Here is a 25,248-nt window from a genome sequence, read left to right on the forward strand (position 1 = left end):
TCATCATCTTCTGGAACATCATCATAACAATCCAATTCCTGAATTTCCTGGGGAATTTCTTGTGACTCCATTTCTTTCAGAATCAGTGGACCAAATCTCTCATGTTTAGCAATAGCATTCTGAGACAGAGCCTAGGGGGGGGGGGAAATTATATTTCACTCAGAAGGAAACCTGTAAGTAGGTCTTATTTTGGGGGAAACATGGTAGATCTTCCCCATCCTCCTCCATCCAATCCATCAGCCAGTCTTTTGATTCTTTAACTTCCAACTGTCCTCTCCCCCTCGCCCTTTGTCTTCATCACCACCACCCAGCCTGTCATCTCCTTTCTCCACCACTTCTCCCATGTCTCCCCACGCCCGCCTCTTTACCACCTCCACCACCCCAACTTGGTTAGCTTTGCACTTGCAGACATCTAATGATGTCACCCTGCTGGAAGTCCCCGGCAGTGGCTTCTTACCGCCTTTAAGATGGGAACCAACATCCTTAACCGACCTGAATCTCCAGCCTCATCTTGCCTCATCCTTCTCTGTCTGGCTCTTTGCCCTAAAGCCACCCTGACCTCCTTTCCACTCCTCATTGCATCTTGCTCCCTCCGATCTTAGGGCCTTTGCACACGCTGATCCCTCTGCCTGGAATACTCTATTTTGATCAATTAACTCTTCTCATTCTTAATCCACTTAACTGGCATTTCCTTACAAAAGCCTGCCCTAGCCCTAGCTGGTTTGGCTCAGTGGCTAGAGCGATGGCCTGCAGACCCAGGTTCGATTCCAGTCCAGGGCACATGCCCGGGTTATGGGCTTGATCCCTAGTAGGGGACGTGCAAGAGGAAACCAATCAATGATTGTCATCATTGATGTTTCTACCTCTCTCTACCTCTCCCTCTCTGAAATCAATTAAAAAATATTAAAAAAACAAAACAAAACAAAAGCCTTCCCTAACCCTTAAACCCCAAATTAGACCCCAGTTTATGACCTCATATTTACTTACATTTTTCTCTGATAGCTCTTATCAGAGTTGGCTGTTATAACTGTGCACACTTATTTGAAGGGTCCCTGGAACTCTGTATTCTGTGTATCATTGCATCTTCTGAGCTTGGCACCTTAGAAAGCTCTCACTAAATAGCTGGCCACTTCCCAGACCTGTTCTTAAAGAGTTAGCCCTGCGTGTGGGCAAGGTACTCACTTCTCTAAGTCTGAATTTCTTCTGGAAAGAGGGTAACTGATCCTTGGCACATAAATGGTCATTTTTTTAATTAATGCTGAAGTTATTGTTATAATTAATAATGAATAGTAAGAAACTGATTTACCATGCTTTTGAGGATTAACTGTTATGTGTACAGGATCATCATAACTCTAAAACACTATTCAGAACTTCATTGTTAACATGAAGTGACATTTTAACATTGAAATATTTTCCCAAAATGTAGTGCACAGTAAATGGATGAGAATTTTTAAGGTTAATCTAAGATCAATAGAAATTGAACTTTCACCCCAAATCGCCCAGCTAGTCAAAGCCAAGCCATGTCTGGGCCCCAACACTCTCTGCTCCAAACATATAGCTATTAATTCACTTAAATACTGAACACGCGACCGTTTGCGGTGCACATGGACAAAGTAATAAGTGATGAATAAGGCTCAGTGCTGGCTTTCCGGAAGTTGTAAGTAAGGCAGACACATGTAAACTGATTTGTTCACTGGTGCCCAGGGGCTGGCAGAGCCTCTTTATCTGGGATCAGGCCATTTCTGCAGAGGAAAGGAGAGCTGGGGGAGGGGGCAGGTGGCAGTGTGAGTCTACAGGAGGCCCCTCCCACCGTCTGTAGAAATCAGGCTGCGGAGCTGCCCAGCACTGAGCCAGGCCTCAGCAGGGAGAGGTTAGGACCCAGCCGTTTCCTGGGCATTCAGAGCCTTCCGGGCAGAGAAAACTGCCCTTCATCCTCTCAGTTCATCCTGAACTGCCCACGTGGGTGACATAACATCGCTGTGTGACTATTATTCACATACTTGCATGGAACTGTATTTTTTTCTTTATTGATCTGAGAGAGAGAGAGAGAGAGAGAGAGACATGGATGTGTTGTCCCACTTGTCTATACATTCATTGGTTGCTTCTTGCATGTGCCCTGATCAGGACCGAACCCGTAAGCTTGGTGCATCGGAACGACACCCTAACCAGCAGAACGACCAGCCAGTGAGACCAGATTTTTATAGTACCTGGACTTCAGGACAAATTGGGACTCTAAATGGCCCCTTTGTAAAGGTCACCAAGGGTACAACCTTGTATCAAGAAAGAAATCAAGCACAACTTGATGTCATACAGTAAAACCTTAGGTTGTGATGTCTTTGTGTGAAAAAAAATTTTTTTCCATATATTAAATCTAGTGCCCTTCCTTTAGAAAGATATTCTGACATTATGTCCTTTCTACCTATTTATGTTTTTAAAAATCTCCCTGCCCAGCTGGCATAGATCCGTGGTTGACCATCAGCCTATGAACCACAAGGTCACTGTTGGATTCCCAGTCGGGGCACATGCCCGGGTTGTGGGCTCGTTTCCCCAGTGTGGGGCGTGCACGAGCAGCCAATCAGTGATTCTCTCTCATCACTGATGTTTCTGTCTCCCCCTCTCCCTTCCTCTCTGAAATCAATAGAAATACATTTTTAAAATAAAATAAAAATCTCCCATTCCTACCAAGCACGTACTATATCTTTTCCTGCATAATAAAGATGTAGCCACAGACTGTGGGAGCCGCCGTTTCGAGGCTGTTGGTTTGGTTTTCAGAAGGTCTGTGAGACCCCAGGTCTGGAAGCCGTCAGATCAGATCCGCAGAGAGCCTGTGCAGTCAGCAGGGCTGGGCCATGCGGGCTGAGTGAGCTGTGCTGAGGAATGTGGGTTTCCTCCCAGAGGCAGGAGGAGGCACAGGAGGATGTTAAGCAGGGTGGAATCATCATAGTTGACCTCTGGGAAGATCCTTGTGGATGGATCAGAGGGGCGTTGTGACCTCTGGGAAGATCCTTGTGGATGGATCAGAGGGGCGCTGTGACCTCTGGGAAGATCCTTGTGGATGGATCAGAGGGGCGCTGTGACCTCTGGGAAGATCCTTGTGGATGGATCAGGGGGGCGCTGTGACCTCTGGGAAGATCCTTGTGGATGGATCAGAGGGACGCTGTGACCTCTGGGAAGATCCTTGTGGATGGATCAGAGGGGCGCTGTGACCTCTGGGAAGATCCTTGTGGATGGATCAGAGGGGCGCTGTGACCTCTGGGAAGATCCTTGTGGATGGATCAGGGGGGCGCTGTGACCTCTGGGAAGATCCTTGTGGATGGATCAGGGGGGCGCTGTGACCTCTGGGAAGATCCTTGTGGATGGATCAGAGGGGCGCTGTGACCTCTGGGAAGATCCTTGTGGATGGATCAGAGGGGCGCTGTGACCTCTGGGAAGATCCTTGTGGATGGATCAGGGGGGCGCTGTGACCTCTGGGAAGATCCTTGTGGATGGATCAGAGGGGCGCTGTGACCTCTGGGAAGATCCTTGTGGATGGATCAGGGGGGCGCTGTGACCTCTGGGAAGATCCTTGTGGATGGATCAGGGGGGCGCTGTGACCTCTGGGAAGATCCTTGTGGATGGATCAGGGGGGCGCTGTGACCTCTGGGAAGATCCTTGTGGATGGATCAGGGGGGCGCTGTGACCTCTGGGAAGATCCTTGTGGATGGATCAGGGGGGCGCTGTGACCTCTGGGAAGATCCTTGTGGATGGATCAGGGGGGCGCTGTGACCTCTGGGAAGATCCTTGTGGATGGATCAGAGGGGCGCTGTGACCTCTGGGAAGATCCTTGTGGATGGATCAGAGGGGCGCTGTGACCTCTGGGAAGATCCTTGTGGATGGATCAGAGGGGCGCTGTGACCTCTGGGAAGATCCTTGTGGATGGATCAGGGGGGCGCTGTGACCTCTGGGAAGATCCTTGTGGATGGATCAGAGGGGGCGCTGTGACCTCTGGGAAGATCCTTGTGGATGGATCAGAGGGGCGCTGTGACCTCTGGGAAGATCCTTGTGGATGGATCAGAGGGGCGCTAGAGCCAGAAACAGATGAGCGGGAGGTAGGGCTCAGGTGGGATTGGGGACTGACTGGTGTGGGGGCTGGGAGAAGCGCAGGCCTGGAAGCCGAATTGAGGTTCCTGGCTTGGACCAGGGGTGGGTGATGGCCTCAGGCACTAAGCTGGGGGAACAGAGGGTCGAGTTTGTGTCTATGACTTTCACAGACCTTTTGGAGAAAAGGGAATAAAAAGAAGGGGGGAGGATTTGGGTGGTTTTACCCAGATTGGGCTCCTGTGGGGCAGCCAAGTGGAAGTGGATCAGATCACTAAAGAGCCTGCAGAGGGAGAAATGGGCTGTGGACCAAGGAGGGGAGCGTGGGCAGGAGGAGTCGGTGGAGATTAAAATAGAATAGCCAGAGGGGAGACCACACCGGCAGGCGGCCAGGAGCCAGGACAGGGCATTGATGGTGTGGAGGAAGGGGTTAGTGCCGCAGAGGGGAGTCCGTGGGGCCCGGAACAGGCCTGGTGACCTTGGTGAGCCATCGCAGTGCAGGGGGCTGTGTGGCTGGCTGAGAGTAATGGAGGTGGGAGCAGACATTCCTTTCCACAAGGCGGGGGCAGCCTTGAGCAGGGCGGGCCCGTTCAATGCCGCATCCTCAGCCCACGCAGCATTCTTCCCAGCACAGCCACCTGGGAGCGGTTGTGAAGGTTTAGAAAAGGGCAGTGCTGTCAGCTGGGCTGGGCAGGGCGGGTGGGAGTGGCCACTTCAGCTCAAATCCAGGCCTGGTCCCCTTCCCCCCCTCCTCCCTCTCTGTCCTCCCTCCTCCCACCTCTGCTCCCTCCTGCCTCTCATCCCTTTATCTCAGGATATTCACAAATGTAAGCGTCTAGGGTTGTTGTTTTTCTTCCTATGAAAGACTTTTTAATGTCTCCAATAAGGTTTTTAAACATTGATCTGTGTGGGATTTTCCCCATGTGAGTTTTGAACATGTGACTGTCCCTCTCTTTTTCCTCCTTTCATTTGTTTCCCTTCCCCGAGACTCCTATACAGTCTGGTGTTCTTCCCTCTGAGTTTGGAAGGCATGTCAGTGTGTTTCCTCAACTGGAGGTTCCAAAACTGAAACTCTAAAATATCCAGCAGACTCCCTTAGAGAAGAAACATTCCACAGTGCAATCATGGCTTCCTTATGGTCTGGATAAAATACGTACGTTAGTTCAGGGGAAGAGAGGGAGCCGTACATTTTGCTGTGTCCAAGGAGATGACATATATTTGTTAATACAAAACCTGAAAATGCTATAAAATACTGATAAGTTGGATACCATTAAAACGAAAGTATATATGTCAAAAACCTCTATAAAACAAAATCGGAAGAGAAAAATATTAGTAACAGCTGTAACAAAGGGCTCGTTTTCCCTGTATGCAAAGAATTTTAAAGCTCTGCAAGAAAAAAAAAAGCAACCTAATTTATTGTTGTATTTTATTTTGTGTGTTTTTTGTTAATCCTCACTCGATATTTTTCCATTGATTTTTAGGGAAAGTAGAAGAGAGAGGGAAAGACAGAGAGAAACATCGACGTGAGAAAAACACACCAATTGGTTGCCTCCTGCACGAACCCTGATCAGGGCCCAGGGCCCAGGCCAGGGAGGAGACTGACTACAGGCAAGGTGCCCTTCCCCAGAATCGAACCCGGGACCTTTGGCTCTATCCACGGAGCCAAAAAGTTATGCCTGGTGTTCACCAGAGTTTGGGGAAATGATGGGGTGGATAGACAGCTCCCACATTTTAAGTGTCCATAATATTTGGATCTCTTATAACAAATACATATACTTAAAAGCAGCAATCACAAGACTATTTCTCATTCGTTTTAAACAAACACGTTTGCAGTTGTATGCTCTGACCCATCAAATGGGCCATTTGCACTTATGGATTCTATAATCTTGAGCAAGCTACCTTCCCAATTTAAGTCTATTTCCTCATTGAAAAAATGTGGGGAGCAATACCTCACAAAGCTCAAATACGTTCATGTGAAACTAAATGAATAGCACAAGGAAATGGATGGGTACCAGTGAACACCCCGTGAAGAACAGCACCCTCGCCGTGTGTTTGCGAGGGAATGACAGCAGTGCGGTCTGCAGTGGGAGCTCCTGTCCGGGAAGTGACGCCTGAGCAGATCGTCGGGGTGAGAGCCAGAGCACGTGACAAGCAGCTCATCACAGTCTGCTCTTAGGAGATAGTTTTTTTTGTAGAGAAAGTAGGTTAGTAAGATGGGAAAGGAAATGTTCTGGCACTTTTCAGGGCACAGCCTTGAAGACAAACCTCTAAAGCTATATCCTGGCGGAGGTTGGGTGGGGTGGCGTTTCTTTGTGATCCAGGTCACCTGGCACCGTCTCTGCCTCCATCAGGAACCCGGGCCTTTTCTGCTCTCCTTCCTTATCGGAGCTCTCAGCTTCTCTGACACACACAGAGGGCACTGGGGAGCCGGGTCCTGACCCATACCATCCATGGCCGCAAGTCAGTGAGGCTGCAATCTAGGTCTTTATACTCAAATTACTGCCACGTGGATCCAGTTCTTGGTAGAAAACACAAAACTCAGCCTCCTGGAGTCTTGCTTTGTGACCTGATCCCTCTCTTAAAGTAGTATTTCGCCTGATTCGTTTATTTTCTGTTAGTTTCTGAATCTCTCAGCTCATCCCCAGCACAGGAAGGAGAGTGGGGACTTAACCTGTTGAGTCAGAATTGCTCTGGGTCAGTTTTTGCTTTAGCCTAGCCGGCATGGCTCAATGGTTGAGCATCAACCTATGAACCAGGATGTCACAGTTCAAGTCCCAGTCAAGGCACATGCCCAGGCTCAATGCCCAGTGTGGGTGGGGCATGCAGAAAGCAGCCAATCAATGATTCTCTCTCCCTCTCTGAAATCAATTTTATATATATATATATATATATATATATATATATATATATATTAAGTTTTTTTGGTAATGCATTCTCCACAGTAGCTTCCATAATTCTGAACTTATCTATTTTTTTTAATCTGGCTAATTAATTTTTATGTGTTGGGCTTGTTTATAAATTAAATTTTTTATTTTGTGATAACTATAGATTCATATGCAATTGCAAGAAATGATAGTGGAACTCCATATGCCCTTTACCATTTTTTCCACTAATGGAAACATCTTGCAAAACTGTAGTACGGTATCACAGCCAGGATGTTGACACTGACACAGCTGAGCTACCGAACATTTCTGTCACATGGGGATCCCTCCTGCTCCCCTCACCCCTCTGCTACCAATCTGTTCATTACTGTCATTTTCAAGAAGGTTATATGAGTGGAACTGTTCAGTATATAACCTACTGGGATTGGCTTTTCCACTCATCATGTGTGTATCTCCTTATGGCTGAATAGCTTTTGTTGTATGGGCATACCATTCTTTATTCACCCATCAAAGGACATCTCAATTATTTCTGGTTTTTATCTATTAAGAAGAAAGCTGCTGTGTGTATCCATGTGGGTTTTTTTGTGTGAACAAAAGTCTTCATTCCTCTGGAATAAATGTCCATGAGTGTAACTGCTGGGTAGTTGGTGTTTAAATATAGTGTTTCAAGAACTGCTAACTGCCCTCCAGAGTGTCCATCCCACCAGCAGTGTTTGAGCAGTCGTTTATCAGTATCCTTACCAGCACTTGGTGCTGGCACTGTCTTGTATTTTGGCCATCCTGATAGGTAGGTAGTGAAGTCTCATGTGGTTTTAATTTGCTTTCTGGATTGCTAATGTGTTTAACGGCTTCTCTTGCATTTATTTGCCTTCCGTACATCCTCTTTGGTGCAAAGTCTCTTTAAATCTATTGCCCGCTTTCTAACTCAATTGGCTTTTTACTGTTGAGTTTTAAGAATTCTTGCCGAAACCGGTTTGGCTCAATGGATAGAGCGTCAGCTTGGGGACCGAAGGGTCCCGGGTTTGATTCCGGTCAAGGGCATGTACCTTGGTTGCGCGCATATCCCCAGTAGGGGGTGTGCAAGAGGCAGCTGATCAATGACTCTCTCTCATCTATGTTTCTAACTATCTCTCTCCCTTCCTCTCTGTACAAAATCAATAAAATATATTTTTTTTAAAAAAGAATTCTTTATATATTTTTGAGACTAATTCTTTATCAAAGGGCTAGTTTGCAAAGGCTTTCAAATTTTTCCTCCTGGTCTTTAGCTTTTTTTAAAAAAAATTTCTTAACAGGGATTTTTTTCAGAATGAAAGTTTTTAATTTTAATAAAGTCTAATTTATCAATTTCTCCTTTTATGGATTGTATTTTTGTTGATAAGTATAAAAATCCTGTATCTAGCACTAACCAGTTTGGCTCAGTGGATAGAGCATCGGCCTGCATACTGAAAGGTCCCAGGTTCGATTCTGGTCAAGGCCATGTATCTTGGTTGCGGGCACATCCCCAGTAGGGGTGAGCAAGAGGCAGCTGATGGATGTTTCTCTCTCATCGATGTTTCTAACTCTATTCCTCTCCCTTCCTCTCTGTAAAAAAATTAATAAAATATATATATATTTTTTTTAAAAATCCTGTATCTAACCATAGATATCTAAGGTTTTCTCCTTTTTTTTTTTTTTTAAAGCTATACTTTGGTGTCTTAAATGTGAGTCTTCAATCCACTTTGAGTTAAATTATTTTTAATACGGTTTTTAAATTCTTTTAAAATATATGTTTATTGATTTCAGAGAGGAAGAGGGGGGACATCAATGATGAGAATCATTCATGGGCTGCCTCCAGCACGGCTCCCCCTGGGGACCATGCCTGCAACCCAGGTATGTGCCCTTGACCAGAATTAAACCAGGAACCCTTCAGTTCACAGGCCGATGCTCTATCCACTGAGCCAAACTGGCTAGGGCTTTTTTTTAAATGTTTTTACTGATTTTTTTTAGAGAGAGGAAGGGAAAGGGTAGAAGGAAACATCAATGTGAAATATTGACCGGCTGCCTCCCGCAGGCACCCCACATGGGCTGTAGCCCGCAAACTGGGTCTGTGCCCTGACCGGTTCCTGGGTCAATGCCCAGCAGCTGATCTGCACCAGCCACGCCACTTAGAGTTAATTTTTATATTAGGTTGGTCTCAGGTCAAGCTTCTTCCTCTCCCACCTCCCCCTTTTGCTATGGAAGTTCAGCGGATTCAGGACCATTTGTTGAAAGGATTATTCCCCCATTCTTCCTCCATGGCATTGCTTTTGTGCCTTTATGAACAATTGTGCATCTTTGTGTGGGTCTACTTCTGAGTTCTCTCTTCTGATCCACTGATCTGTGTGTTTATCCCTCCACCGATACCACACAGCCTTGAGCACTGTAGCTTATATAATGCATCCTGAAATGAAATACACCAGATTGCTCAGTGGATTCATGAGCAGAGCAAGGATGATAGGCCTGGTACAGAAGGTCACCAGGGTGGAAAGCCCTAAGGTGCCTAGCAACGGACAATCAACTATTGGGTGACTTTCCTCCCCTAGCAACCACCGGTCATGCAGTGTGAACCCCTGGCCTTCCCTCCCTAGAGATAACATCTGTGCCTCTAGTTGTGTTTCAGCTGCAGCCCAGTAAGCAGCAAAACCAAACTCAGGACCACTGCACTGGTGCCGCCGGTCAGTCAGTGACCACAGCCCTGAGAGGACACACCTGGAAGGCTGCTGCATGTCCTATTAGGATCTTCCCCGGGCAGGCCCTCCCCTCACATCTCCACCCTTAAAACCCAGTGAAGAGGACCCCGTGTGCTCTCTCCCTCCCGCCCCCACCGCCCACTTCTCTCCCTGCCCCAGGCACATACTGTTAGCCTCCTCATTCCCGAGTTCCACGGCCCTTTCTATACCTCTACAACTTGCTTTCTAAGCCCATTTCTTCTAGGAATGACTTCTAACTGTAATTTACCAAATAAATGTTCTCTTACGGTTGGGCCTTGGCTCTGAATTTTTCCCAGCCAGAACACAAGGGTCAGACACCCAGTGCTGACCCTGCTGCCTATAACACCCCACTTTATTCCTCTTTTTAAAAATCCTTGTAGCTATCCTACCATGTTTCCCCAAAAATAAGACATCCTCTGAAAATAAGATCTAGCGCATCTTTGGGAGCAAAAATTAATATAAGACACTGTCTTATTTTCGGGGAAACAAGGTAGTTCCTTTGCCTTTACCTGTGCATCTTAGATCACTATCTATGTCTACAAAAAACACTTACTGGAGAGTATCTCTCTAATTGCTGATGGAGGTGCTGCTTAATTCATGAATCACTTAATAAAACCAATCAGTCTTGGGGGGAAAAAAAACCTTATTTGGATTCTGATAAGAATTGTATCAAGCCCTAGCCAGTTTGGCTAAGTGGATAGAGAATCAGTCTGTGGACTGGAGGGTTCCCAGTTCCATTCCGGTCAACGGCGAATGCCCAGGTTGCAGGCTCGATCTGTAGTTGGGACATACAGGAGGCAGCCGATCAATGATTTGCTCTCATCATTGATGTTTCTAGCTCTCTCTCCCTCTCCCTTCCTCTCTGAAATCAATAAAAATATTTTTTTAAATAAAATGTTATCAAATCTATATATCACTTTGAGAAAACACTGACATTTTTACTATGCTGAGTCTACCTAACTGTAAATACAGTCTCTCCATTTATTTAGATTTTTTTTTTATTTCTTTCATGAGCATTGTGTAATTTTCAAACAAGACTTATGTTATTAGATTTATGTGTTGTATTTCTTTTTTCTTTTTTTTAGTGATTGTACATGGAATATTTCTAATTTCAGGGTCCACAAGTTCAAAGTTAGCATGTAGAATTAGTTGATTTTTATGCTTGTTTGATGATATCCTGTGGCATTGCCAAACTCAGGTATTAGTCCTAGGAGTTCTGGTACATTCCATGGGGTTTCTTAAGTAACAATCATGTCACCTGCAAACAGAGTTTATTTTCCTTTTCTTGTCTGAATGCCTTTTCGTTCCTCTCCTGCTCTGTTGCACGCTCCAGAACGTCCAGGCCCATGTTGAATAGAAAGCAGACATCCTCCCCTTGGTCCGATCGGAGAAAGGCTCTTTCTCGCCTTAGGTATTCTGTTAAACATAATGCTGACCTGTGTGCCGTGGGCTTTTATAAATGCCGTTTGCCTGTGAGGAGGAGCCGGCCACAGCTCTGACGAACCAGCTCCTCTGGAGTCGGTTCTGCTGTCCGTGGTCATTGCTAGGGCGCCCGGTGAGGAATAAAGATCCTAGAATCTGGCGCCAGGACACTCAGATTTAAATACCGGCGCTCCTGGGGAACCCTTTTTCCTGCCTTCCAGCTCCGTGGCCTACACCTCGAAGCCATTTCCTCCTCCACATACAGAAGGGTGAGCACCCACCCGGCTCCTTACTCCGGGCAGCGGCTGGAAAACCCCGCCCTGCTGTGGCCCCACCCAGCACCTTAATGCATCTGCAAGGAGATCTCGCCATTAAAATTTGCATTTGGAATCCTAAACTAAAGGACTGAATGGCCTAGGGATGCTTGCTGTCCGGAGGGCAGACTTAATTTCCTGGCTCCTCTTAAACTGCCTTTGTGAACTTGGGCAAATCCCGCTCCCCCTGACCCCCCAGTGCCGCCTCCGAATGGGGGTGATGACAGCTACTCCGAGGGCTGCTGGGCGACTGCAGGAGTGGACGTAGGGACCGTTCTCAGCAGCGCCTGGCATGTGACCTGTGCTCTTTACTATTGGTGACTGTAGGGACTCATTCTTGTGAATCATCTTTCTTAAAACACATTGTTTGCTTTGCAGATTTTTTAAAAAATGGATTTGGCCAACCATGGACTTATTCTCCTGCAACAGTTAAACGCTCAGCGAGAGTTTGGTTTCCTGTGTGACTGCACGGTTGCCATCGGCGATGTGTACTTCAAGGCACACAAATCAGTTCTTGCTTCATTCTCCAATTACTTTAAGATGTTGTTTGTCCATCAGACCAGGTAACTAACGTGGTTGTGATAATCGAATGACTGCAGACTGGCCTTCGTGGCCCGCTGCCCGCTGAGCCTGCTCTTGGCCCTCAGCGGGACCACGGGTCTCCTCCCTGTCCCCGGGCTCCTGGGCTCCCAGTTTCCCCCTCACCCTTCTTGGTTACAACTCGTTTTCTAAGCCCATTTCTTCTAAACCCAGCCTTCCGGGAGCACTTGGGAGTCACGGGCCTTTGAGGCCAAAGCAGACCCTCCGGGGACCCTCGCCAGTGTCACCTGCAGGGTACAGATCACAGATCCCATAGGAAGCCGGCTGCCCGACCTCGTTAATCTCCCTCTAATCCGATCAGCTCCCAGCTTCCAGGATTTATCCTCCTTTTCTCTTTTAAAATGTCTCAAGCTCAGTACATTTCCTTGTTTTCTTCACCCCATCTCTTCTGTCTTGGAGAAGAGGGCCCCTCGGTGTTTAAGGAAAAGGCTCTTCCTCCCGACCTCAAGCCCCCAGGTCCCATCCCTTAGGTTTTATCCTGAGCTTGTGATTTTACACGTCTGAGCCCCCAGTGTGTGACGGGTCAGTGCTTCCCGACCCGCCGTCTGCCTGAGTAACGGTGCGCTCTGCTCTGAGACCACGGAAGTGCTCCCTCCCGGTGATCTACGGCCTCTTGTGCCGGCTCAGCCCACACCTTCCTCCCCGCGGGCCCTGTGGTCTCAGCCACATCGCTCCCCTGAAATCATCGCCCCACTCGAGTCATCCCTCAAAGGTCACCTCTTCCTCAGAGCCTCTGCTCCCTGTCTCTGTGGCCCATGTCCTTGCAGCCCTGGCAGCTGCTGTCTTCCTCCCTCCTCAGCTTCTTCCTCTGCACTCGGTCGCGCTGAGCCCCTGCTTTCTGCCCTCTGTGAGTCGGGGTGAGAGTTGTTCTGGGGCTCTTCCTTTCTGTGTGCAGTTCTCTCGGGTGCTCCCTGGTCTCCTGGATCTCACCTCTGCCCAAAACCAGTCTCCAGCTCTGACCTTGATCTTTATTTCCCAAGGCCCCAGGCTGCCTGCTGGCAATTACAACTGCATTTCCTCCTTTTATGTCACTTAGCATATCTAAAACGAAATTAAGCCTTGCCTGAGGTTCCTCTTGGTTTCCCCATTTTTTATCTTTGAGAAACCCATAATTAAAAATCTTAGTTTCCAATCAGGGTTTCTTCAAAATACCTTCCATAGTAGTCCTCCCCTTCCCCTGTTCACTTCCATTTACTAATCCTCTCCACGTTAGTGTCTGCTCAGTATTCCTGAACCTTGCTTTCCATGTAGTGTGCCTTTGATCAGAAATCCACTAGCTGTGATCGAAAACCTAGAGGGTCTCCACTGAAGGCCAAAATAACCTTCTGGCTTCCAAACCCCGCAGGCCTGAAGCCTGACCTTCTTCCCACCTCACCTCCAGCTGCACTAGTGGGATACCCACCCTTCACCTGAACCGCACTGCCCACCCCCCACTCCCAGCTCACCTCTCAGTGCCCCTCCCCTAACCTAGTGAACCGGAAGGATCAAAAGCTGGCTCTCTCTCTCACATCACAGCACTGGCCCGGGCCCGTTTTCAAGGTCTGTCCATCGCCCCTTTGCTGTCCGTGTACTTGCCTCCCCTCCTCATGTGTATGACTCTTGGGGGCAGAGGCTGGGTTTACAAACCTTTTTAACATGGGAGTGTATGGTTTAGGCATTGGTACATAGTAGCACTTGATGTTTACCTTGTGACCCTAAGGCTGCTCCCTTTTACTTGGCTGTCAGACCTGCTTCACTTACTGACCTCCCGCCAATGTGCGCTTAGAAGTCCCACCACAATGAATCACACCTAGCTATTCTGGGGGAGTAGAAGGATACAATGTAATGAGTTTTAAATAGATGCAAGAAAAACCTACCTTCAGTGTTGGCAGTCAGTAAAGGACTTTCCAACAAGGGGATATGGTATCTGTGCCAATAGGAATCTCGCGTTTAAGCTATGGTGTGTGTTACTGCACCAGAGGGGCGATGCACAGCGGCCTCGCCCACCTCGTTGGAACAAAGCAATACTGGGTGAAAACCAGTCCCTTTTTCTCAGGCCGCCAAGAACTGCTGCGCGGCTGCTTAGGGAGAGTCTGAGAGTTTTTTCACTTGGCAGGGGTGGGGAACCCTTTTTCCGCTAAGGGTCATTTGAATATTTGTAACATCATCATTCTCGGGCCATACAAAATTGTCAACTTAAAAATTAGCCTGCTATTGTTGGTCAAACATATCAGTAACTCACCCCCAATGCCTAGGCTGGGCCAGACGTTCCCACCCCCGGCTTAGAGAGGGTTTTGTCTGTAGTTGCCGCTAGGTGTCGCTGTGCTGTGAACGCTGCTGGAAGTGGCTTTAAATCATGCAGCACTGCAGGCTTACAGCTCTCAATGGAGACATGCCTTGCTAATAAGTACAGCTTCTGACCGTGTCTACCATTTGACATTCTTTCTTCTCAAACTTCTTTAAGCCCATCTTAGGATACTGGAATGTGAAGGAAGAAATGAAATTTTAAGTGACTGAAAGTTTACACGGAAAGCTTGTAGCTGCGCTAAAGCTGTTTTTCCTACACAAAAGTGTCCTCTCAGACAGACATGTGCCAGCCAGGCCACTCGGTGAGATTGTATTGTGGAGGCTGTGTTCTTCCCAGAGGAGCCGAGTGGTATTGCCTGGGAGGGAAGCAGTCAAGGATAAAGGTGGCTGCATTGTCTCAAAACAACTTCTCTATGTGTCTGTGTGTCTACATGTGATTCTGCTTTAAGGGGAAAAAATTATAATGAAGAAACCAAGATAAGCTTGTGTCTGGAAACCGCACTGGACCCTGGCAGTAACCGCCCGGGACCTCCCTTCCCAGTCCTGGCGGTTTCTCACCACTCTCGGGGCCCCAAACTGGTCTCCTCAGCCCCACCTCTCCTTTGCCATCAGAGACTCACATTGTTTCCACACAAAACACTCCTGAGCAAAGTGGAAAATGTGTCGTCTCAGATAGCTCTTTAAAGTTTGAGATGTGTACTGTCCACTCACCCCCATTCACAGGCTGTAGACAGAGGACACCCTACACAGTAACAACTGAGGGGAAGTTACGGAACTTACAACAAAGCTTCTATTAAAAGGACCTCTGCTTGGTACCTCTCATGGATGCTGGAAATCAGAGTCCCAGTTTCGGATTTTGGCTCTTCTTTTCTTTCCTGGGGAGGCAGAGGGCTCGCTAACTCGAAGCCCTCCTTCCGCCTGGAGGAATGTTCTGTCTGGGCAGAACAAGAGGTGCCCAATATCTTGTGGGGCTGGTTTTTACCCCTAAGGGCTTGTGGTTTCCCAGCTCACCATTCTCTGCCTGGCCTTGGTCACGTCTTCAGGTTAGGGTTGACTGTTTACATTATGAAAGTATTTGACTCTGAAGCCCGATTCTGAATGCTGAGCTTTCCGAAGGCATCCAAATATGTCATAATAATGCAGTGTGGCTGGCAGTCACTCACCCTGTGCTTAATGAGAAGACTATCAGTATCTTCGTTCCTATTTAAAGGTCTGTAAATAATTTAAAAGGATTATGAAAAGAGGCCAAGTAAAGATATGAAAGATGTGTGTGTGTGTGTGTATTTCTATGTTTTTTTTAATAGTCATGTAACTCTTCCCCTTTATACTTTCAAGGGATGCTAGTGTTATGCTTATTCTTTATTCTTTGGCTTTCACACTTTGTAGTCAGATATTTCTCATATGATCATTTGTGTGCATTCATCTTGAAACGTAATACAACAATTATTCAAATCTTCTCTGTCTCAAATTCCTATTAAAGTCATTTTTCCTCTTTTTTTTAATAGGATAAAAATTTAATTTAGAAGTGCTGAGTATACTGCTAACAGTTTAGCGTATTGGAAACTATTTGTTAATAAGATAAAACACCCAAAGAAGCCAAAAAGAATTATAGTAAGAAGTGGTGTAATAAAAATTATTGTATCTGGTCAAGATGATAGCACAGGTAAATGCGGTAATCCTCAACCACATCAAAACTACGACTAAACTACAGAACCACCATCATTTAGAACCACCTGAAATCTAGCTGATAGGACTCCCATGACTAAGGATTTAAGGAAGCCACATCGAGGCTGGTAGGAAGGGCGGAGACAAGGACCTGGCTGGTCCCACACTCGTGTGTGGCTGGATATCTCAGCGACAGAGGTGTCCGCTGTGGAGCAAGCACTTCCAGCCCCACACCAGGCCTCCCAGCCAGGGTTCCAGTGCCAGGAAGAGAAGTCCCTGGAACCCCTGGCTGTAAAACCAGCAGGAATTGAGGCTGAGGAAGGCAGAGGCTGCTGGAGACTCGGGTGTTCTTCTTAAGGGGCCCGTGCACGGACTTACTCGGACTCCTGGGCTCCAGGGCTGGGGCAGCAGCTCGAAAGGCTGCAGGAACACATGGGGTCAGGGTGAGAGCCTTTGGGCTGCGTGCTCCCCAGTGGCAGTTTGGCAGAGCTATTGTTCCTTTTCTGAGCCCTTCCCCCAGGAGCTGGCAGGTGGGCACCATATCTGAGTCTCCCTTAAACTGGCTAAGGCTGTTAGCCCTGCCCTACCCAACTTTGCGGTCCACTCACACCGTTTTTCAGTGTTTTTCCACACAGTGGCTTCTCTTGCCTTACGCTTCAGATGTGCCTAAAATCTCAACTAAGCAGAATTTGGCCTGAGTGGCCCCAGGCCTGGCACTAGCAGCAGCTGACTTTGGTCCGCAGTTTGGCCCCTCCTGGGCACCTCCAAGCCCAGTAGCCATCTGCAGATCTCTTTGTAGCTCGTGCTGGGAGGCTCTGGGCAGAACAGGCAGCAGCTGACCTTGGCCTACACCTCCAGGGAAGCCCCACAGCCAGGGCACCCAGTGGGCAACTTCAAGCCACGTTGAAGCATCTCCACCCAACCACTTCCACAGTGGCACACTCAGGGGGCAGACTCGGCGGGCACCAGAGCCTGCTGAAGGAAGTCCTGCTCTGTGGGGTGGTCTCCTCTATGGTGGTTGGTGGTTGAATCCAGTCCTTGCAGCTGACCGGCCTGGGAAGTAAATCCCTCCCATTGACGTGCCAAGAGCAATCAAGGCTCAACTACAACAGGAGGGTGTACACAGCCCACAAGGGGGATGGGGAGCCCTCCTTGAGTGCCCAGCTTGGGTGATCAAGAAGGCTATGCAACTTGACCTTACAGAATACCTACTATATACGGCCATTCTACCAACTCTGGGAGACATAGCAACTCTAATACGTAGAAACAAACACATGGAAACTTCCAAAATGAGGAGACGAACAGGTTCCAAGTATGGGGGGGGGGAAAGCCCCACCAAAAATAATTAAGTTAAATAGAACATACAGAGTTCAAATCAATAGTTTTAAGGATGCTCAAGGAACTTAGAATTTCAACAGCATAAAAAAGGATATGAAAATCATAAAACAGAACCAGTCAGAAATGAAGAATACACTAACTGAAATGAATAATTTTTTTAGAAGAATCAAATCAGCAATTTGGAATATAAGGAAGCAAAAAACACTAATCAGAATAACAAAAGGAACCAAAAAAAATGAGAGTTGTATAAGGAGCCTCTGGGACAACTTCAAGTATCCCAACATTTGTATCATGGGGGGGTGCAGAAGGAGATGAGAAAGAGCAAAATATTGAAAACCTATTTGAAAAAATAATGACAGAACACTTCCCTAATCTGGTGAAGGAAAAAGACACATAAGTTCAGAGCATCCCAAACAAAATGAACCGAAAAAGGCCCACACCAGGACACATCATAATTAAATTGCCAAAGGTTAAATAAAGAACGAGAGAATATTAAAAGCAGCAAGAGAAAAGAAGTTACCTACAAGGAGTTCCCATAAGACTGTAAGCTGATTTTTCAGCAGAAACTTCGCAGGCCAGAAGGGAGTGGCAAGAAATATTCAAAGTGATGAAAAATAAGGACCTACAACCAAGATTAATCTACCCAGCAAGGCTGTTAGTTAGAATTGAAGAGCAGACAAAGAGCCCAGACAAGAAAAAGCTGAAGGAGTTCACCAACACCAAACCAATATTACATGAAATGGCAAAGGGTCTTCTTTAAGAAAAAGATTTAAAAAAAAAAAAAGAATAAAATGGCAATAAATATCTATCAGCAATTGAATATGAAAAACAAAATAAGCAAAACAGAAACATGCACAGACACAGAACATTTGATGGTTGCCAGATAGAGGGGCATTGGGGTCTGGGTGAAAAAGGTTGAGGGGATTAAGGAGTACAAATTAGTAGCTACAGAATAGTTATGGGAATGTAAAGTACAGCATAGGGAATAGTATAGTCAATAATATTCTAATAGCTATGTATGATGTCCAATGGGCATGAGATTGGGATGACCACTTAGTTATGTAATGTCTAATCACTGGATTGTACACCTGAAACTAATATAATATTGTGTGTCAACTGTAATTGAATAAAAAAATTACTTAGAAGAAAAGGAAATTATTCACAAAATTTTAAAAAATGACTATAAAACCTAAAAGCACTTAAGGAAGGTGTCTTTGGAGTATATTCACTGCATTGTCTATGGAGTATATTCACTCAGTGGCTGACAGCACGTGCCCCATATTCAGAGCTGTACCTCCCTGATTTCTAATGATGCTGTAGGACTGTCGCTGCTGATGGTCCGGGAAGAAAGAGCTCTTGGGGACCTCTGACTATTGCAGCTTCACTCAGGCTGCCTTTTCAGGGCGATGCAAACACTAAAATCCCACATCTGCCGTAGGTCCCTCCCGTAGATTACTTAACTTTTTGACCCTCAGTTTCCACACCTAAAAGGAACGATCATATCTGCCTCATCTACACAGGATTGCTTTGTTTGTTTGTTTGTTTATTTGTACACAGGATTATTTGAATGCTCTAAGGAATCTTGGTATCATGGCTTTGGAATTAGACCCAGATTTAATTCCCAGTTTTACCACTTAATAAGTCTGTGATGCTGAGCAAGGCATGCATTCCTTAGAGCCTGGGTCCCTTAGCTGTAATATGAGAGTTAACGGCAGTTATGTGAAATAATGCCTGGAAAGCCCAGCTGCAGTTCTGATGATGATGATGATGATGACGACGACGATGATATTTGATAAGGAACTGGGTTGTCCTGGAACCACCTTTTTTTTTTTTTTTTTAAAGAGAGATTTTTGATCCCACTTATTTATGCATTCATTTGCTGATTCTTGCATGTGCCCTGACCAGGGATTGAACCTGCAACCTGGGAGTATCAGAACAACATTCTAACCAGCTGAGCTCCCCTGGCCAGGGCTCGGAAACTACTCTTGAGTGCAGCCTCGCAGCACTGGGAAGGTGACCCGACTGCGCTAGAGCTGGGCCGTGGCTGGCCTTCGGCTCCGTCACCGTCTAGCTGGACGTAGATCAGAGTTGCGGACAGAATTGGGCTTTGTCTTTCACTTTTGTTGCCTTGATCTGAGCCACTTGCTCTTACTAGTCCAGCTCCCCATGTCATTTTACAAATGAAGAAATTTTTAAAATCATGTAGATTGTTTGATTTACTTTAAAAAGGTCTCCTGTTGAACGCTGGATGACCTTGGATCCGTACAGAATCCTAGACTTGGAGCAAAGGGTGTCCAGGTCATTGGTTCCTAACCATTATTGGGCCACAGGAAGTGAAGGATCCTCTCCATAAAACAAATTTGATTTGATACACTTGACATAAATCACTAGGAGAAAGACTGCTTCAAGACTGTGAGTTAGACTATCACATTTGTTTAACATGAAGTTCTCAGTCCTTTAAGATATATTTATTGTATTTCTCTGTTCCTAATCTAATTAAGTTATATGGAGTCCCGTTATCTTCTTGAGTATTCCATTTCATGACAGTAAGAAATGGGAAATGTTCATGGTTCATTCACTTTTTAAAAAGTGCTGGTTTTTCCCTCAGGCTTGATGTTACCATTGGAGACAGTTACTGACATTGACTGATGGACCTTTACTTGTCTGTTTCTTCCAGTGAGTGTGTCCGTCTGAAACCATCCGACATACAGCCGGACATCTTCAGCTACCTCCTGCACCTGATGTACACCGGGAAGATGGCGCCCCAGCTCATCGACCCCGTCCGCCTGGAGCAGGGCATCAAGTTCCTGCACGCTTACCCTCTCATCCAGGAGGCCAGCCTGGCCAGCCAGGGGGCCTTCTCGCACCCTGAACAAGTGTTCCCGCTGGCCTCCTCTTTGTACGGCATTCAGATCGCGGACCACCAGCTGAGGCAGGCCACCAAGATTGCCCCGGTGCCCGAGAAGCTGGGGCGAGATCCCCGGCCCCAGCCCTCCAGGGCGAGCCAGGAGCAGGTGCCCGAAGCCACGCCGCTCTCTCAGCTGACTTCCAATCTGCCCCGGGTGAACCGGACACACATGACTCCCTCGGATCCCCTGCAGACCTCCCTGTCTCCAGAACTCGTCTCCACCCCTGTCCCTCCGCCCGCCGCCGCCGCCGCCGCCGCCGCCGCCGCGGAGGAGGCCAACCTGGAAGCCTCTTCCTCGGACGAGCAGCCCGCGTCCCTCACCATCGCCCACGTGAAGCCCAGCATCATGAAGAGGAACGGCAGCTTCCCCAAGTACTACGCCTGCCACCTGTGCGGCCGGCGCTTCACCCTGCGCGGCAGCCTGCGGGAGCACCTGCAGATCCACACCGGGGTGCCCTTCGCGGCCGGCCCGCCCGGCGAGGGCCGCGGGCCCCTGTCGCTCTGCGGCGCCGCCGCCGCGGCGGACCTGGGGAAGGACACCCTGGAGGCGCCCGAGGCCGGGATGATCAGCGACAGCGAGCTGCAGCACGTCTCCGACTCGCCCATCATCGACGGCCAGCCGCACTCGGACACGCCGCCGCCCTCGGACATCGCGGACATCGACAACCTGGAGCAGGCGGACCAGGAGCGGGAGGTCAAGAGGCGCAAGTACGAGTGCACCATCTGCGGCCGCAAGTTCATCCAGAAGAGCCACTGGCGGGAGCACATGTACATCCACACGGGCAAGCCCTTCAAGTGCAGCACCTGCGACAAGAGCTTCTGCCGGGCCAACCAGGCCGCCCGGCACGTGTGCCTCAACCAGAGCGTCGACACCTACACCATGGTGGACAAGCAGACGCTGGAGCTCTGCACGTTCGAGGAGGGCAGCCAGATGGACAACATGCTGGTGCAGGCCAACAAGCCCTACAAGTGCAACCTGTGCGACAAGACCTTCTCCACCCCCAACGAGGTGGTCAAGCACTCCTGCCAGAGCCAGAACTCGGACGTCTTCGCCCTGGACGACGGGCGGTCGGTCCTCCTGAGCAGCGCGGACTCGGAAGTCACGGACCCCGACCACCCCGTGCTAGCAAGCATTAAAAAGGAACAGGAAACCGTGCTGTTAGACTGAATGGTACTTGTCTTTTTTAAACTGTCATTTTTTTTTTTTTTTTTTTTTTTTACAAAAGACTGTCTTCCTTCCCTTTCCCCATTCCGAACTGTCGTTGTCCGTGGCATGATACAGAGAGGTCCCGGGTCCCTTTCCCTCTCCCCGCCCGCGGCCCCAGCCCCTCCTCCCACTCCCCCGTAAGGCTCTGTGCATTATAAACCTGGAACACTTCGCTTCCGTTCAGGGGACATCGGAAAGATAATAGCCAGTAGTACTTATAAACTCCAATGGGTTTTGAGTCTTAGATTATTTTAAAAGCCTACTTGCGTGGAACTAATGAAGGGTATTTAACAAAACCAAACAACCAGAATGCAATTTGGTAAGCTTCGATTATGGCCTTCCTTCCCTGGGTGGCGTCTTCCTTCTCAGAAAAACAATGACAGGAAATGCAGCATGCTTCTCGGAGACACAGCTGGGCCCTTTACTATGCAAAACCTCGGTGTGGAAAACCTTAATCCCCAGAGAACACTCTTAGTATGCCTCCCCCAGGTGTCTCCTTTCAGAATGCATTCTCTGAGATTATGTCCAGTCAAGGAAAATCATTAGTTAAGAAATCTACTTGAACAAAACACAGGGAGAAAAATAAAAAGTAATAATGTGATGGCAATCTTAATTTTTCGATAAAACATGGCAAGCTGTGAGCTTGTGTGTTTGTAAGAGAACACGTGTGATCCTTGCTACAAACAGGTGAATTAATGCACATGCCTTATCTAACTTCTGGCTTCTTTCAAAGTGGAACAACGGAGTACTGTATTTTCATTTTTGATAAACGTGTTGGTTTTAAAAATGAGATTGAAAGTACTGTTCTGTCGATGGGCTTTCTGAATACAGTGGCTATGCCATTCTAGTGGTTGCCAGTGGTAAATTGGTTTTAGCACCAACCTGCTGCTTTTAAATCAGTGTGTCTACCACAGGAAAAGGATACAGGATCTTATCGGGGAAGCTGTGAGCAGAACATGGGAGCCTTAAGGGTTTTTTAAATTAATGCTAAATAGCTTACTGGCAACACTCATTGAAAACATCTAAAATGGCAAAGAGAAATCAGGACCAAAAAAACCTAATTACTGTTTGGGGAGGGAAACATGACTTTGATATTTAGTGTCCGATTTTCTTTTTAACACCTGAAGTTTCCTCTGTTGGCCTGAGAACAGTACAATTGGTTCATTAGTCTTTCCTTGGGACAAAACAGGAGCCAGAAATAAGGACCGAAGGGGAGGGGGAAGAACAATAGCTATGCTGTACGTAAATGTTAAAACTGACCATCCCACCATCCTATTTCATGTATAGTTGAGTTCTAAGATTTGTAAGTTTTTATACATACTTTCATTGAATAAACATTTAATTAAATGGGTACAGATTTTATCTGAGTGTTACTTTGTCAGCCCAAAAGGATGCAAGGAAAGGAAGCGGAGAGCATTGCCTGAGAGATGCTGGCTTGCTCTATCTCCTCCTCCTCATCTGTCTGTAGAACTTCGGGCAGTTTCCTGACCTGCATGTCATTTTCCACTTTTGTTAAATGAAGACTACATTGTGTCATCCTCGTATGAGATTCACATGAGTAAAGTCTCTATGAAGATGCTATGAACAGCCAAAGTTTGACCAGGAATGGGTCTGGAGATGGTGTTACCCAACTTTCTTTTACAAGGAAGAAAAAGGCCGAGTGTTTGCCTAGGTTCATGCTGTGTAAACCTAGGTTATGAAATATTGAGTGGTTTCCACCAATTTCTTTTTTAATATATTTTCATTGATTTCAGAGAAGGGAGAGAGAGACAGAAATATCAATAGTGAGGGAGAATCCCCGATTGGCTGCCTCCCGCACGCCCTACATGGGATCCTACCCACAACCTAGGAATCGAACCCTGACTTCCTGACACTCAACCACAGCCACACCTGCTGGATGATTTTCTTTAAAAAAAAAAAAATGGTACACCTTCTAACTTAAACGAGAGTCTTGTGTCCAGTTAATTCTCTGAATATCTATGAAAGGGGAAATTGGGGCACTCTCCTGCTCCACACCACCCCCAGGCTGCCTTGAAGGGACAGAAGGATGCAGCCTAAAGATGGGGTCTTGAAGACTTGAAAGGGAGTGGAGTCATTCCTAGCAAGCTTCCTGGTTTGAAGTAAGGGGCTCCGTGAGGAGATGTGTGCGGTGTACAGATGGTGCAGGCGCTCTTGGACAAAGTGCGTGTCTAAGACCCGGGGATTTATCCTGCATCTCCCTGTTCTCATTCTAAACACCCTTGTTAACCTGGGAGCGCAGAAAAGTCACAAAACACCCTGTATAATTTTTGAGGAGGCCACCTCCATGGACCTCCTTACTAGAAGGGGCAAGGTCTGGAGGAAGGGAAAAAATGGTGTTAGGTCATCGGCCAAGGTCATACAACTTCTTGGGGTAATTCCAGAGCCCACGCCTCCCAATCCAGAGCTCTTTCTGCTACCAGCACGCTGCCTCAGACCCCCCTTAGCAGCTGTTTAAGGTAATCTTTAGGTAGCCCCCCGAGCTGGCTTGGCTTGGTGGCTAGAGCATAGGTCTGCAGACTGAAAGGTCCCAGGTTCAATTCTGGTTGTGTGCTCGATCCCCAGGCAGGAGGCAGCCAAGTAATGATTCTCATCATGGATGTTTCTTCCCCCCTTTCCCTTCCTCTCTGAAATCAATAAATAAAAAGAAATGTCTACGTACATTAGTTAGCAGAAAAAGATGAACTAAAGAATTATTTCACCTTTTTAGTTAGAGGCACCTAAGCAGACAAAGGCTAGAAGACAGCAGCCAGAGAGAACAGAGAGCCTTACCGATGCCCAGTTTGGGAGCCTCGGGAGTGACCAGGGAAAGACTGCAGATTGGCTTCCTCCAACCCAAGCCCCCACCCCACAGGGCCCCCTCTAAGTATTTCTTGGATGTGCTAGCAAGCCACAAAGCCTGAGGAGGCACTGGCAATGGGAGGATGGAAAGCAAATGCAGACAGCATGAGGTGGATGCTTCCTCTCTAGCATCGACCTGTGAACCAGGAATCTCCGGTTCGATTCCCAGTCAGGGCATATGCCCAGGTTTGGACTCGAATCCCAGTGTGAGACATGCAGAAGACAGCTGATCAATGACTCACCATCGATGTTTCTATCTCTCCCTCTCCTTTCCTCTCTGAAATCAATAAATAAATAAATATATATATATATATTTTTTATTATTATTATTATTTTTAATTTTAAAGAAATGGGAAATCCTTTCTTAAGAAGGGATGTCCTGTCTTGGCCAGTGTGGCTCAGTTGGTTGAGGTGCGTGTTGTCCTGTTGGAGGGGGGCGGGGAGAGGGGGGCAGCACCAGGTGTCAGACCTGTGGGGTCAGACCTAACCTGGGTTTAGCAACCTCAGAACTTGGATTCTGGCTAGGAATGAATTCAGAGCTAAAACCCAAATTCTAAGAGAAGAAATACTGGGTAAATCACAGAGGTAGAAAAAATAATTTCTAGAAGAAATAAGTTTAGGGAGACAAATTACTGAGGCAAAGGAAGGCCCTCAGGAGTGAGGAAGGAACAGTAAAGTGGCTGGGGCAAGGAGGGAGAGGGGGAGGGGCAGGGAGAGGGAGAGGTACCAGCTTGCTCCCAGGAGGAAGAGCGCACTGGGTCCTCCTAAGGGTTTTATTTTTAATGTTTTTGTTAATCCTCACCCGAGGACATTTTCCCACGGATTTTTAGAGAGAGTGGAAGGGACGGTGAGAGAGACACCCAACCAGGCCAAGGGCAGAGGACTGAGCCTGCAACCCAAGAGGTATGTGCCCTTGACTGGAAATGAACCCAAACCCCTCAGTCCTCGGGCTGCAGGCGTC

The 25,248-nt window shown here is 47.4% G+C and overlaps 1 protein-coding gene across 5 annotated transcripts in view; it reads left to right on the forward strand.

The window, feature by feature from the left end:
- Positions 1–22,781, forward strand: part of ZBTB2 (zinc finger and BTB domain containing 2) — a 29,227-nt gene extending 6,446 nt beyond the window's left edge. For 2 of the 5 annotated variants that reach the window (XM_036415504.2, XM_036415505.1), the window contains exons 2-3: positions 11,803–11,987; positions 19,991–22,781. In XM_036415504.2, the coding sequence (XP_036271397.1) occupies positions 11,815–11,987; positions 19,991–21,389 (1,572 nt within the window). In that variant the 5' untranslated portion in view covers positions 11,803–11,814 and the 3' untranslated portion in view covers positions 21,390–22,781. Of the gene's footprint in view, positions 1–11,360; positions 11,380–11,802; positions 11,988–19,990 lie in introns of those variants that run through there. The other 3 variants (XM_036415507.2, XM_036415508.1, XM_036415506.2) reach the window with 2 other exon arrangements.
- Positions 22,782–25,248: the final 2,467 nt, after the last annotated feature.

Source organism: Pipistrellus kuhlii, unplaced genomic scaffold, assembly GCF_014108245.1.
Source record: "Pipistrellus kuhlii isolate mPipKuh1 unplaced genomic scaffold, mPipKuh1.p scaffold_m20_p_5, whole genome shotgun sequence".
Lineage (NCBI taxonomy): Eukaryota > Metazoa > Chordata > Mammalia > Chiroptera > Vespertilionidae > Pipistrellus > Pipistrellus kuhlii.